The following is a 15,368-nucleotide window of genomic DNA, read 5'->3' as shown; positions in this document are numbered from 1 at the left end:
GCACGCCGAGTTATTTTATGATTGGATACTCTCAAATGGGATTTAGAGTTCGACATTCAAACGGCCGAACCACGTTCACTATTAAGACTTATATCCGCTTTGAGTATTTGTGCCCTTACACTTTGGTGTCGATTCGGCGTGAGTTTACTCTGACGAATACCATCACTGTGACCGAATCCGACGACGACGATTCGTGAACTTCGTAAGAATAGTAGCCTTGTCTTCAAGTTCAAGAACCCAAGAGGCCCAGACGTGTTCCTTCCTCGGTCGCAATCGCAAGACGCAAAAGTCAGTTGCGCACCCAACGCAACATCAACAAATTTACTCCTTGACCGGCCTCGGCCGACGAGTTGGCACGCCCCGCATTCACCGAAGGACGTAGTTAGCTTATAGATTACTCGGCCTGCGCGCCACGTAGGCTTGATAGTTTTTAGGGTCAACAACAACACTCAAGGGTGATCCTACATTTATGATGTTCTGTCAGAACCCCCGTCGAAATCCTCGTGATCCACCAAAGCACTTCTACCTAAACCCTGGAGGGGCGCAGAAAGTGTGAGTGGGCAAAAACAAAACTTTTCAAAATCATTTCATTTCTCAAAAGTTCTAACCCCTCGCCATAAAACCTGTATAATTTCCCAGAAAATAATAATAATAATAATAATAATAAGCTGTATCAAAAATCGTACTCAAGATGAAAATCCATAGAAGTATACCAGGTCAAAGTATCTCAATGCAATATTATAAGTAATCCAGGCAAAATATATCAATGTCAAATATCACATCAGCCAAATCCCTCTAACTCAATCTGCACAGCTGAGTATAAAGCTCATAACCAATCTCAATCATATCAAATCAAATCCTGCACATAAGTCGGAACCACCTAAAGTGGTATGTATGACAAGCCTAGGTGTAAAATAAATATGCTCTAGTGCTACGATCACGTGAAGGCTGTGCGAATAATCGCAGGTCACCTACGAGTCGGAACCACCTAAAGTGGTCAGCACGACAAGCTTGTGCACCTAACTTGTATCCAAGGTGAGCATATGGTGCGGGAGGTGAACATCACGTAAAGGATTGTGCCCTAACTCTGGGCGGGAGCACTAACACTGGGGTGCATGTTTATGAGCTCTCAAAACATCACATTATCTCTCGCATAATTGAAGCAATCTTAAATCTTTAATTTATGAACTTACCTGTGCGTCCGCAGCACCAATCATAAATATATGCAACTACTAATGCATAATTAAAATATGTAGATACTTTGCATGGCATTTCAAAACGTATAATCATTCAAATTCATTTTCTGGGAAAAATCTCAAGTATATAGGTATATACGGAAAACCAAAAGCCCACTCACTGATATGTCGAAGGGTCGTAGCCCCTGAGCCTTGATTGATGGCGCTCATCCTCAGGATAAGTCTCACCTATATGCAAAATAACTGAATAAACGTTATTTAAAGCACATACACAAAACTAGGAAATAATTTCTCATACATTGCTCAAATAGGGTATTTGAATATACCACCATGATCCATTCTACCTCAGGAACATCCCCATATTTTCAGAAAAAAATTTCATGACCCCACGCACCCTCACGCACCAACCAAGGCACGGCCAAACGCGTGGCTCACGCGCAGGCACGTGCTTGGCACACCAAATGGATTCCCTAACGGCGTTATGGAATATTCCGTCAAAAATCAGAACATGTCGTTAAAGTTACCTGATGGCGTTAGAATATTTTGTCAACTTTGACGGAATATTCTCCTCCTTCTTCCTTCGTTTGCCGGTGTCCGGCGCTGGCCACCACTGGGATCGCCGGAAATTGGGGAAGTTTAAAACTTCAATATCTTGCTCATTTTTCCACCAAAACTCATGAAATTTGTACCAAAATGAAGCTTAGGACTAGAAGAACAAAACCTTACCACTTTCAAGCCTTGAAATCCACAGGATTTCACCGAAGAAACCTCGATATTCCGGCCAAACTTGAAACTTGTCAAACTCAACTTCCCAATGTCCAAAACACTTCGTTTTTCTTCTCCGAGCTTCACGAAGACGTCCTAAAGATTCCTAGCAGCTTAAAATCTCCTAAAAACTTCGAAATCACGAGTGCATGAACAGTAACCCAAAACTGGGTTCTCGAGAAAATAAGGTCTTCACGATTTAAAAACGATATAAATGTGCTCCTGAGCTCACAAGGAACACGAGGGTGACTTCAAAAACCTCGATCCATGAAGAAATTGCTTGGTTTGAGGTTTGTCCGTACGTATTGTACGGAAAATGAAGAAAAACTAAGAAGGAGAGAGAGAAAGGGTCAACAAGATTGGGTGTGTGTGGGTGTGTGGTCCTACTTGCCACCAACCAAAACTAGGAAAAAATTTAGTTCTAGTTGGGTCCAAAAATTTAGGAAAGAAAATAATTGGCCATCAACACAACACCACAAACGTTTAAGGGTAAATTATACACTTCAGACCAACAAAGAAAATCTTTCGGGACAGGCTATGACAACGTAAATTTACTTGTTCAAAGAAAAAAAAAATAGTGTATTTTAACATCTTCAGCAAATGCTAAAGACCTATACATAACGTAAATTTACTTGTTCAAAGAATAAAAAAAGTGAATTAAAAGTGTTTTAGACTTGAAAAGTACAAAAGCAAACGAGAACCATTGTGGAAGTGGGATTCCACTAGAAGAAATATGATAAATTAGGACGGCTGAAGCACTATATATATCCATCCTCCAGATCCAAACGTTACAAACCCATCAAAAGCTTGGACATACATATCAAAAATCAAAATCATGACAGGCAAATACAGCTTAGTATCCAAAAATGAATTGGACAAGGAAAAAAAAAAAGAGGAAAAAAAAAATTCTACGAGCAGAAAGAAAAATTGAATCGACAAATATATGATAAATGTTTTCAAGTAAGCCTTGAACCCATCCTCGTAATACTCGGGAAAGCTGTAAGAAGCTGATAGGAATGTAAACTTGTATGTACACACCCTCTCTCCTCGCCTAAAGGATATTCTACTAGAAAAATCATTAAGTGGGGCGGCGCCGCCCTCACCCACCAATAATGCATGCAAAGTAAAATATAAATCATCAATTAATATCAGTCTAGTAGCGCATCTAAAAGTATCTGCCGCCTGAAGAACCTGGCGGTGCAGGTGGCAACCGATTTGGAGTACGACGGCTACCAGAGTTTGGACCAGAGTTCACATCACCATTTTGTGCTGGATCACTATAATGTCGGCTGTGACCATTGGATGAAGATCTAGATAATGAAGAACTACGGTCAACTGGGCCATTAGCGGCGGCATCAAAGGCGGATCTCCAGTCATCACCTGATGCACCACTGGATGAAGATCTTGGGCTGCTTTCTGCAAAATTAACAACAGTGTCCATAAATTACCAAGCAAATAAAAGTCAAAAGAACAGAGGTAAAAGTTTAGATCAATTTTAAGGTCCCCCATTGTTGGGAAAAACAAGATGCATTTGCATAAGAATTCCCTGGCCGAACACCATCTGGGGTCTTCCCAAGTGACAAGAAAAGCAAAGAAATCTAAAATTACAAAGGTAATATTCGCAATATATGTTGCAAATTACAAGCACTTTCTATTATTTATATATTAATAAGCAAGTCTCGAGATTATATAATTTTATAATCACATCAAAACAAAACGATAACATTTCCTATTGCATACCTGGTGCACCACTACCACCATTGGACCAGCTGGATGCAGCAGCTGCTCGGTTGTCATGAATGCTCAGTTGGCGTGTTAGTTTGGAAAGGAGTGATGACTGTTTCTGGTAGCGCTCCCTCCTCCGCTTCACATTCTGATCCTCCTGAAGCAGCTCTTCAATCTTTGCTGTGCTTTGAGCACTACCCACAGAAAAATGAAAATACTTATCAAACATAATTATTGTTTGACACAAATAACATGAGAAAAGCAGCCTAACAAGGCTTAACAAGTCCATATTTAAAAATAAATATATAGATGGAAAGAAGGAAAGAAAATATCAAGTTAACCTGACAGAGCTATATAGCTGATTTAACATGTCTTCCTTGGCCTTTTCAACTTGGCAAAGAACAACTGCCTGCTCAACCGATAACAAAATGCATTAAAGAATTTTCCAAGTGTCCAATCATAAGGACAACAAATACAAAGCTGATCTTCCAAGCTTACCTTAGGGACATTAGCAGCCAAACTATTCAAAACAGCTTCAACATAACCACGAACTTCTTGAGACATCCACCGGAGTTCTTCCTCAGGGTCAGCCGGTCTTCGAGTCATTGTATCCTAAAAAGAGGTTACATGACAACTTGACACTTCAGAAATACAAAGCTAAGGCTACACGTCTTAATAATTCGTTAAATTGCACGTTTTTTAAAACTCCAACGTATGATACACGTACTAACGTACTTTTCATGTTTAACACATGTTATTTAGACTCATATTTCAATAATACACATAAATTTTTCGTATTTTTAACATATTATTGAAAAAATAAATATTTTATATAAATAAATATTAAATTTTCAAAAAAAATGGCCGAATTTTTTGAAGTGCATTTCTAACAAAGTTGCCTAATAATACTCCCATTCCATATTTTACTATGTGCATAATTGTAGTGTGGCAAATTCATACATAGGCTATGTGTGAGCGAAAAAAAATTCCTAGCCCAAAGGAATTGAGGTCAAGTTACCAAGGAATGGATCACAAAAAATTAGATGAGAAGGATTAGAAACTCCCTCCATGAGCATTACAAAGGTTTGTTAGAAGGAAATGCAAAACCCTACTTGGAAGGTGTCATTTGCAAATCCCTCCTACATGCCTTTGTTATGCTGATGGAGGGCTTTTCTAATCCCTCCTATCTAATTTTTTGCGATCCATTGAGCTGTATCCCTTGGAACCTAGAGATCCCTCACCACACATAGCCATAAAGAATCCCAACTACAAAGAAATAGGTAAGCCTCAGAAGATACTGAAAGAATAAATATCAAAATGCACAAAGGACACTCACACACATACACAAGCATCCATTCATAGTATCACAATTATAAAAGTTATCGAAGTCAACAACTCACAAGAGAACCATCAGAAAGACTTTGTCGCATTGTAGGACCGCCTTCAGTTGAAGCACCCCTCATTAGTCCTTTAGAAGGTTGAATAACCTTTCCAATCTTATTTATCCACTCTAGCTTGTCTGCCACAGTCTCTGCCTTTAGCACAACGGCACTGTGCGCTGCAAGGAAAAACAGATTTTAGAAAGATGATAATGAACTCATGCGGGAGACCGGGTGAAGCCACTGGCAGACAACTACAACAACCAAAAATGAGGATATACCTTTCAGAACAGTTTTATATGGAACTTTGCTAGTTATCTTAAACACAAGACTCGGTGATTTTTCTGGTCCATTTGACTTTTTGTCCTTTGAGCTCTTTGATGGAGGTGGTTCATCCTCATCTGAAGCCTCTTCAATATTACACTCCTGCAATACAATTATGGGCTTGGTCATTGACGCCACTGGCATAATTGCTGTTAACATGCACATACACGCTGTTTTGACATGTTTAATATGCTAATCTCAAGTCCAGTCAAAACAGTAGTATATAACATCATGGAAACACATTCACCCAAAAAAAAAAACCATCAAAACATTACTTTCTAGTCATCAGGTTACACTATATATTCCTTCCAGGGGACATCCTATGCAAGTATAACAGATGGGCAGTATGATAATTAAATTATATGAATTTTAACGAGGTAAGGCATTGAAGGATTCCAATACCTCCAAAGTGATGACACCACGGAAGTGTCTCTCCTCTTGCTTTTTGGTGTAACCAAGCTGTGAAATAAAGGAAGGGTGGCCAAGATATATCAACATAACAATTTGCAAGTGTAAAAGCAGCATCAATAATATAAACACATTCATAATCTAGAGTTCAGAAGTGAAATAAAGATAAATAATGTAAGAAGCAAACAAAAGACACCATTTCCAACATCTTGCGACACGTATATAATCTGCAAGCTAGCAATTGCTGTCTAGCAATGAGAAAGTTGAAAGAGACGCAAGAACATTAAAGGCATAGAATAATTTATGATGGAGATCAAGACTCAAACAAATCACAACTCTTGTTATCTTCTTCATTAAGACGAGGCACACTCTTCACCCAAAAAAAGATGAGGCATGACTAACTCCTAAACTTTATTTTGCTCTTTATTTCTTTGAAAAAGATGTAAACTGGTACGGGGCATTTTAAAGATGATTGCTCATTTTTACAACGAATTCAACATATTGTCACGAAATTGTATATCTTTGATTTACAATGCACCAAACTTGTACAAACCACACACACCAACAAAAGAAAATAATAATAGTTTAAACAAACTCAAAATGATCACTGCCTTAAACTTCATGCATATCAAAATATACAAAGATCACACCACCATGTGTCACCTATTTGATGCGTCATATCCATCGGAACACAATAATCCATAAGCGTTATGTACACCTGGATTTCTCAGGCGTATGAGTAATTTTACAAACCTTTCCAGTCTTTTCATTCAAAACAAACCATCGCTTGCTCCATCCATTAGTTTTGGCACTTTTTTTATACAAGAAACCTGCAGATATTTGAAACTACAACATTAATACATGCAATTTATAAAACTTAGGAAATCTACATGGTTAAGCAAACCCCTGTTAAACCAACCCAAGATGGTTTCAAAATTAAAAGTTGTTTAAGTTGCCAGGTTCTTTCAAGAATTCAAAGTTCTCACGCCTAGCATACTAATGTAAAATTGTAAAAGAAAAAGCAATAACAAATAAATGACCAGAATCGCACATTACAGTTCCTTGATTAATTACACTGAGTTCAAAATCTCAGAGTTAATATCATCATCTTATTAATTACGAATCAGGGGACGGGTGATTGAATGAGAACATAAAAGACCTGCCATGTTTGTTTCAACATTTCTTGAGTGACCCTCAAAGGTCTCTAAAGAATATGTTCATGCATTTTTTGCAAAACTTTATACAAAAAATGACGTAATTGCCAAATATTTTTCAAGGATTCTAAGTTCAGGATAATGCACTAACAACATGCATACGAAAAGAAAAACCTCCATGGAATGTTGTTTAGGTAATTCTAAGTTACAAGATAAAATAGAACTGTTTCACATACAATAAGTATTGGTGTTTAGCTAAATGAAAAAATAAATACCACTTAAAGGGCATTCAATTAGGAAAACTCAAGAAAAAAATGGCAGCAGCAGACCTGTTTCCCAAATATATCAATAAAATAGAACCGTTTCACATAAACCCTGTTCCAAGAAGTCAATATTGCAAGCATTTGCATACAAACCTGCTGTTATTTCTCCTTCAGGACCTGCGGTCTTCAAACCAGTTGCCTCCTGTACTTCTTTGCCTTCCTTACCAGATTTATCCTTATCCTTCATTGATTTCATGCTTCCACTAGCTTGCTCCCCCCCTGTTTGAGGACTCGTTGCCTAAAAAAAAGCGGATAATGAACAGTAAGAACAAGCAGCTTAGATAATTAAAGGTCAAGAGAAATTAGCTCTGTATGCAAACGAAATTCATGTCTACATAATATTTTCATTTTCATTAATTTTGGTTAACATAACTACAAAGAGTCAGTCCATACCCGATTCATTATCGATTGCTCTGCCTCTTGTCCTTTCTTTGAAGATCGATTTTTCACTTCTTCCTCTCTACGCTGCCTCTCCATCCTGTAATAGACCAGGAATTAATATATTGTATAACAAGCTGCATAAACACACATCAGAATACTGACTCAAAACAAAGAATTTTAATAAACTAGCCCACAGGGACGAAATGTGTTGCGAGCATGAGGAGGCAGACATTCTATGAACTCTCATAAACCATATGACATTAAGGTATCCACTTCTTGATTATCCATCTGCACATGCAAAAATCAACTACACATGCCATAATGCTGCAATTAAAAGGAATTGACAGCACATGCAAGAAAAGCAGCTTAAACATTTTGTGCCTGGAACCGGTATTATGTGTCAACAATCAAACAGAAAAATAGAGACTACCTCCTTTGCACCAAGCGAATGAAGTGTTGGGGAGGCACAAAAGCACGCTCCATATCTACCAGTGCAACCACCATTTTCTTTGCTTCATTCTTAAACGCATCCAATGCAGCACTTGCAATGGCCACAACCTTGAAAGAGTTGAAGAAATGAAATTAAGAAGTACAGAATCTATTCATTGGATTAACTGCTGTAAAATACAGAGCTAAATGCAAAAAGACTAATATTTAAGGTATCTTACCTCCCTCTTGAAAGGAGGGTATCTTCCAAGACCTGACGTAGCATTTGCAGCAGCAGAAACTATATCTACCAGGACACGATGTACCTGTTTAATCAATCAACAAAAAAATGGGACTTCTTTATTACTTGATATTAGAATAAACCCAAGGACGTTTAGAGCAAATAATGTCTAAAACAGAAAGCATACTGTAAATACAATCTTGAAGACTAAAAAAATAGATCAAAGTAAGCGATTTTCATCATTTCAATGGCTCCAGACACAGAAAATCAAATTATAATTAACTCAATAAGAAATGGAGGAAAGAATGAAAGGAAAGGTTAGCCTTCTGTAGAATCGAAAACGGAAAGGGTACATGGAATTCAAACAAGTGCAGATGCAAAGACATAGCTAGAATTACCTCATCCACACAGAGACGTGATGGCTCCTTTGCAAGCTCTAAGACCCCTTTTATTAAAGACCTCAACCCCTTTTCAGGGGATATGAGATAAGGTTGATAACCATCTGCTTCCAACACAATCTAAATAGAAAGATAGCAAAAGGTCATGCGAAGTTAAGAAATTTTAAACCTCAGAAAAACAAAACCAGGACAAAACATACCCTTTTCACATTATTGATATCAAAATGTCGGTCTAATGGGAGTTGTTTTATTCTATTTGGGAAATTTCCTTCAAAACTTCCAACAATTTTCCATCCAGAACCCTGCATAGAGTTTGAAAACCATATGAACTAATAATCCAAACAAATCCATGACAATCATGTACCAGAAACATTCTATTTCATCATAGGAAACTAAATAGTACTATATACCCTAAGAGATTCAACTATTCACAAAATCATAAAAAAATGTGATAAACCAGAGTACTAACAAACTGACCAGTTTAACTCCAAAAAAAAAAATTGAAGCTAATAGGTTTACGATCCATTACAATGGAAAAAATAAATTGAATGTCCAACTGATAGAAGCTTGGGAATAGAACACAATATTATTCTTAGATACTTAAGACTAACTCTTCTATAAGTACAATATGGCCTACATCTATAAACCAAAAGCAAGGAGTGAATTATGAGATTGTAAGCCAACCTTCAAGAAGGTCTCAAAGTCCAACAATGATCGGACAAACTTCTTGATTAAAAAAGAAGGCCCAATACATTACAAGATTTTAAATTAAATATACACTTTTAAGGTGGGAAATTGACTTGGGAGGAATTTTATCTTGTTGCCACTCATCTACTTGTCATATATGAGGTTATGAACCATTCAATTTCTTGTTTTTTCACTTATAAAAAATTTAAAGGAAATAAAAATATATATATACCAAAATACTTAGCACACACAAGTCGACCATTTAAAGAACTCACCTCACCAGTTGTAATGTGTTGGAGAAACTTATCCTCAAACTCACGGCAAAGCTCCAAAGCTAGTGATCTGGTACCCTCAGCACTCTGCACCATAGATGCACCAAGCTTTACTAACTCATCCTGAACTATTTGAGACTTCCCTTGTAACCTGGAAAAGAATAAAAATAACTATTAAGTTGAAACTGACCAATTAATGAAGGAAAAAAATTACCAAAGTTGAAGCAGGGAACGTATATTATTCAACGTAGCAGTTTGATCAGTAAGTTTTCATGTTCTACACTGACACTTACAGATATATTAAAGTGGTGATTGATCTAACTTTATTAGGTCAATGAAAGTGGAATGGCCAAGTGAGATCTGAGAAGCACTTAGAAATACATAACACTGTAAATTAATAAATTATCCTAAATCTTTTGAGGAATGTGTATCTCATAATTAGTAAAGGTACTAGAAAACAATCCCCCCACAAAACATCTGGGATGGAGTGGATCAATCCAGTAGAAAAACAAATCCACAACTCCAGATCTATCCCAAAAAGGAGAGCAAGGTAACAAGAAAAAAACCCTGACCAAACAGCAGCAAAAAGTCTCCAAACATAGAAATAATAGGAGGTATGATGTGACCATGACTGGGCCCATCTCCCTAGAAGCGGACAATGAAGGGAGCAGGTGGCAACTCATAGGTGGGCTAAGTTTTTCTTCATTTTTACTGAAGCCAAGGTTTTTTTCTTCTAGTGGAAGCTAGGTTCAAGGTTCAGATACTGGCACAATAGCCAGTTCATAAGGGACCATTTTGTGAAATGGCAACAAACATATTCTAAAGTTGAGTGTTTTGAATAATATGAGAAATGTATAAGAATATTATAAAACAAGTTAAACAGAATTCATGAAAAATTACCCAGAAAGGAGGTTTGGAAGTCGAACTTTCATACGGCTACGAATCTGCTGTGCCAGAGCATCCACCAACGCTATTCTTCCTAGCTTACTTTGAGGAGCTCCGGTCAAAATAGACTTCAGACTTTCACTTTCAGCCCTCCAGGCAGTTTCTAGAGAACTTTCAGAACCTCCAGACTGTGCAGAAGCAATTGAAACCGATTGACCTATTAAAGCAACCCAAGGGATATCAGATGCTCTTGATGGTCCTTGATTTAACAGAAGAGCCTGGACTGCAGCAAGTGCTTTCTGATCTGAAGCAGCTTGGTCTATCTTGCTAATAACACCAACAGTTCTGGTACCTGTCAACATTTGATTTGTCCTTTGAATCACTTCAAACAACTAAACAACAACAACACAACAACAACAAAACCTTTTCCCACTAAGTGGGGTGCAACAAAGCCTTTGTCCTTTTAACCACTTCAAACAACTAAACATAACACTAGAATAAAATAATGGGGGGATGAAGATGAATGATATTGGAGGGAGTCAATTAATCTACAGGAACTCTAACATGCAGCATTACTAACAGATCTGATAATTATTAAAACAATTAGAGATCAAAGAATAAGCAACCCACTCCCTAAAGTAGGGAAAGGGTCGTACAAACTAAATAGCAATGTTTTTACCATCTGCATCAAACTCCTTGACGACTCTGAGGGCTCGATATGAAGCAACTTCAGGTGCTTGGGATGCAGGAACTATAACGAGCAAAATTGAATCATTGTGCTCAGCATATTCACTAATCTACAAAAGTTAAAGAATTTCATTTCAGTACCAAGTTGAAATTCAGTAATGGGAGTGGTGGCGCCACTGAGACATTAAATAGTCTAGAACTGCAAACAATCACATACCATAGACTCATCCATGATCCTTTGATCAAGCCCAGGTAAATCAATCAATTTGAGGGGTGGGGCTGCAATAAAAATCATGTTAGTAACCATAAAATTTCAATAACCACTTATCATTAATTACTCAGTGAAGATAGGTAATAACTAAACTAACCTGTACTTGTTCGTAGTTTCAAATTAATTTCATCACGGGTTTTTCCTGTGGCGTTTCCCAGCCTACCTTGCAGAGAATGCCGTAAAGCACCTGAACAGCAAGCACATTAAAGTTTAAAGTTGACACAATAAGAATGAGATTAGCATGGTTATGACACATTATGTATTCAATACATCATGAAGTATTTCTAGTATCACATAGGCTTCAGCTGAGTATAAGCCAGCATGAGTTAAAAGGCCATTCAAAAGGGGATTCCTAATGTTGACCAAAGATATCCAAACACAAGCAACAGTAAAACATGAACTTGAACTAATGTAAGAACACAAAAGTGTAGTGACTGACTTGCAGAAACTTGCTGAGATTTATTGTCAATCTGCAATATAATAGATTTGCTGCTCAAGGAACCATCCCTCTGCAAATCAATGCTAATGGGAGCTCGAGTAGCACCATTTTCACCAGTTGGCTGAACGGAGAAGAGAAACATACTTTAGGACAAATTAGAGCTTTTATTAGGTCACATGCCACACAAACATTATATATTTTATCCTACTTACCAAAACAGGATGTCCAATCAAACTGTTCAAAACTGCTGATTTACCCGCACCCTGGCAATAACAACCATGAGAAAAGTAAATATATATCAGGATCTGCAAGTGAGCTCATTATGGATAAGTGGAAGATTAATTCCAGACAAAGAAAAACAACATTCAAATTTAATATCTCAAAAGTAAATTCATCTCTTCGTTTCTTCTCAAAAAAGAAAATGTAAATTCATCTTCAAGCTGTTTATCGTGGCTTAAAAGAATAGATAACCATTGAATAAAACATATATAAACAATGAACAAACAAATGCACATATCCGGGCATGCCCGACAATGCACACTATAAGCACAGCTAGAGAACAAGTCAATTAAGAAAAAGTTTATTCCCTATATATAAGGAATTTATAAGAACAGAAGCAGTGAAAACTGTTGAATGTAACTTTCTTCAGTTAATTCAGAGCAACAAAGTAAGGCGAATCGTGGAAACAAAGTAGATGCAGATCGCCAAGAACTGCCCGAGACTGTGAAATCATTATCGCGTTTGGTGGTCATTCTCAAAGTTCGCAATTTCAAATCAAACTCCATTAACCGTTTAAATTTCAGATTCAACATATCTGTCTTCTGGGAGCTATGATTTTCAGTCATCAGTTAGTGAGACAAACGCACAGGGTATTCAGACTGTAACCCACATCGATTACGAAACATGAATTAGGAATCCAAAGACGCAGCGTGGATTCAAAGATCTCCGATTGAGACTGAGCAAGCCGATTCAAAGAGATCAAACTGCGAACGAATCGAATCGAAAGGGGATTGGTTGACTTACAACATTGCCGAGAGCGACGACGTTAAGGAAACTGGAAGCCCTGCGAGAGGAGGTTGTGTTCTCGTCAACATCTTCGTCGGCAAGGATAGCAGCGCCTTGCCGCATCGAGTCTGATAGCTGCAACAATTCCTCGATCGCCTCCATCGCAGCAGAGGGTTGAGGATCAAAGATCTGAGAGGGAGACCGACGGATCTGATTCAAACCCTAGGAATTGGGAATTCGGGAACCAAAACGATCTCGTTTGGTGTGGCTGGGTTTCTCGCTCGCTCTATCTCTCGTTTCTTTGGAGGAAACTGAAATTGAGGGATTAAGAGATATCGAGCGAACTGCGAGCGAACGAACGTAAGGAAAGGGGAAATGTGGGAGAAGCTCTCTCTCTCTCTCGACTCTCTCTCTCTATCTCTTTCTTTCTTCCCACTTTCTCTCTCTTGCGTTTTGAAATCTCATAGTCTTCTCGCCATTCTCTCTCCTCTCTCTCTCTCTCTCTCTCTCTCTCTCTCTCTCTCTCTCTCTCTGTCCTCTTTCTTTATTTTGAATCTTGTTTTCAAGTATTTAGCTCGGTTCCGGTTCCTTTTCAATGTTTTCAATTTGCTCCACTATTTTCTCTCTGTTGTTTCTTTCTTTTTCCCCTCAAATTCTCTCATCTTTTTCCTTTTTTTTTTTTGCAGATTTCTTTCGAGTAACACTAGCTAAATCTTGTTTTTATTATCACATTCACATTCACCGTATCATGTGAGATGTATTTATGACATTAATTATTACTAGCCTCTCCGCATGTGCATACGAGAATCATTTTTGCTTCACGGGTGTTACGCGTCCTAAAAATGTGTTCTTTTATATATTCTTATATTTCTTAAGTGATTATTTTATAAATTGTGGGTGTGTGTCCATCACAATAATTTCTTATTATTTACAATTTCCTATTATTTTCAATCATCTAACTTAATCTTTTACACCCACTCATTATACAGAAAAAAATGAAATTTATTAATGGTACACTAACCATTCCACATTTTTTTTGCTTGCTGATTATTATGGTGTCATTTTTTTTTTTTTTTGAGAACATGAACATCAATGCATAAAGGGTGTTGTAATGTGAAGCTTTTGATGACAGGAGTAGGGACCTTGGCCTTATACTTCTTCTAAAGCTTAATTTGCTGGGCCTTGATCCTTAATCTCACTTTCCTGAAATTCAAGACTGCTACTCAGCTGCAATGCAATAAATTTCTACTCCAATCCAAACAACAACAAACAAAACAACTCGAGTAAGGTTAAACCTAATAAGTTGCCACATTGCCTGTCGCATCCCAGTCTTGACTCCGCCATAACACGATATTGTCCACTTTGGGTCTCAGCCACGCCCTCACGATTTTGTTTTGTTTCTGGAACTCACACAAGAATTTTCCAATGGGTCATCCATCCTAGGGATGCTTTTGCCCAAACTCGCTTAACTTCGAAGTTCTAATGGAATCCGAAGCCAGTGAGTTCCCAAAAGGCCTCGTGCTATATGGAGATGGGCATGTACATATAAGGAACATCACCCCCTCTCTGTTGGTCGATGTGAGATCTTACAATCCACCCCACTTAAGGGGAACCCAGCGTCCTCGCCGGCACATTTGCACCGAACAGCAAAGTGTCTCTGATACTATTCTGTCACATCCCAGTCTTGACTCCGCCGTAGCAAGATATTGTCTGCTTTGGGCTTACCATTCCCTCACGGTTTTGTTTTTGGAAACTCACGAGCAACTTCTGACTCTGCCGTAGCACGATATTGTCCGCTTTGAGCTTACCATTCCCTCACGATTTTGTTTCTGGGAACTCATGAGCAACTTCCCAATGGGCCACCCATCCTAGGATTGCTCTCACCCAATCTCGCTTAACTTCGGAGTTACTATAGAATCCGAAGCTAGTGAGTTCTCAAAAGGCCTCGTGTTATAGGAGGTGGGCATGTACATATAAGGCACATCACCCCCTTTCCGTTAGTCGATGTAGGATGATCTACCCCCTTAAGGGCCCGATGTCCTCGTTAGCACACTCGCACCTAACGGCAGAGTGGCTCTGATACTATTCTGTCACATCCCAATCTCGACTCCGTCGTAGCACGATATTATCCGCTTTAGGCCCCGGGCATGCCCTCATGATTTTGTTTTGTTTTTTTGGGAACTTACATAAGAACTTCCCAGTGGGTCACCCATCCTGGGAATGCTCTCGCCCAAACTCGCTTAACTTCGGAGTTCCGATGAAATCTGAAGCCAATGAGTTCCCAAAAGACCTTGTGCTATATAAAGGTGGGCATGTACATATAAGGCACATCACCCCCTCTTCGTTGGTCGATGTGAGATCTTACAATCCACCCCACTTAAGGGGAACCTGACGTCCTTACC

General features: G+C 38.3%; 1 protein-coding gene across 1 annotated transcript; it reads right to left on the bottom strand.

Moving 5' to 3' along the window:
• Positions 1–2,888: 2,888 nt before the first annotated feature.
• On the bottom strand, positions 2,889–13,679 carry LOC103455061 (dynamin-2A-like). Its single transcript, XM_008394654.4, has 22 exons — positions 12,985–13,679; positions 12,174–12,224; positions 11,962–12,082; positions 11,620–11,709; positions 11,469–11,530; positions 11,244–11,361; positions 10,580–10,916; positions 9,683–9,830; positions 8,921–9,022; positions 8,721–8,840; positions 8,324–8,407; positions 8,086–8,213; positions 7,668–7,752; positions 7,368–7,512; positions 6,551–6,627; positions 5,792–5,848; positions 5,347–5,491; positions 5,087–5,244; positions 4,185–4,298; positions 4,028–4,095; positions 3,702–3,880; positions 2,889–3,377 (listed from the first exon to the last, which is right to left on the bottom strand). The coding sequence occupies exons 1-22, from the start codon at positions 13,126–13,128 to the stop codon at positions 3,127–3,129; spliced, it is 2,784 nt and encodes a 927-aa protein (XP_008392876.3). The 5' UTR covers positions 13,129–13,679; the 3' UTR covers positions 2,889–3,126.
• Between the last annotated feature and the right edge of the window lie 1,689 nt (positions 13,680–15,368).

This window comes from Malus domestica, chromosome 05 (genome assembly GCF_042453785.1).
Source record: "Malus domestica chromosome 05, GDT2T_hap1".
In the NCBI taxonomy this organism is placed as follows: domain Eukaryota; kingdom Viridiplantae; phylum Streptophyta; class Magnoliopsida; order Rosales; family Rosaceae; genus Malus; species Malus domestica.
Note: the sequence above shows the minus strand (reverse complement) of the source record. Positions and strands in the feature narration are given on the sequence as shown.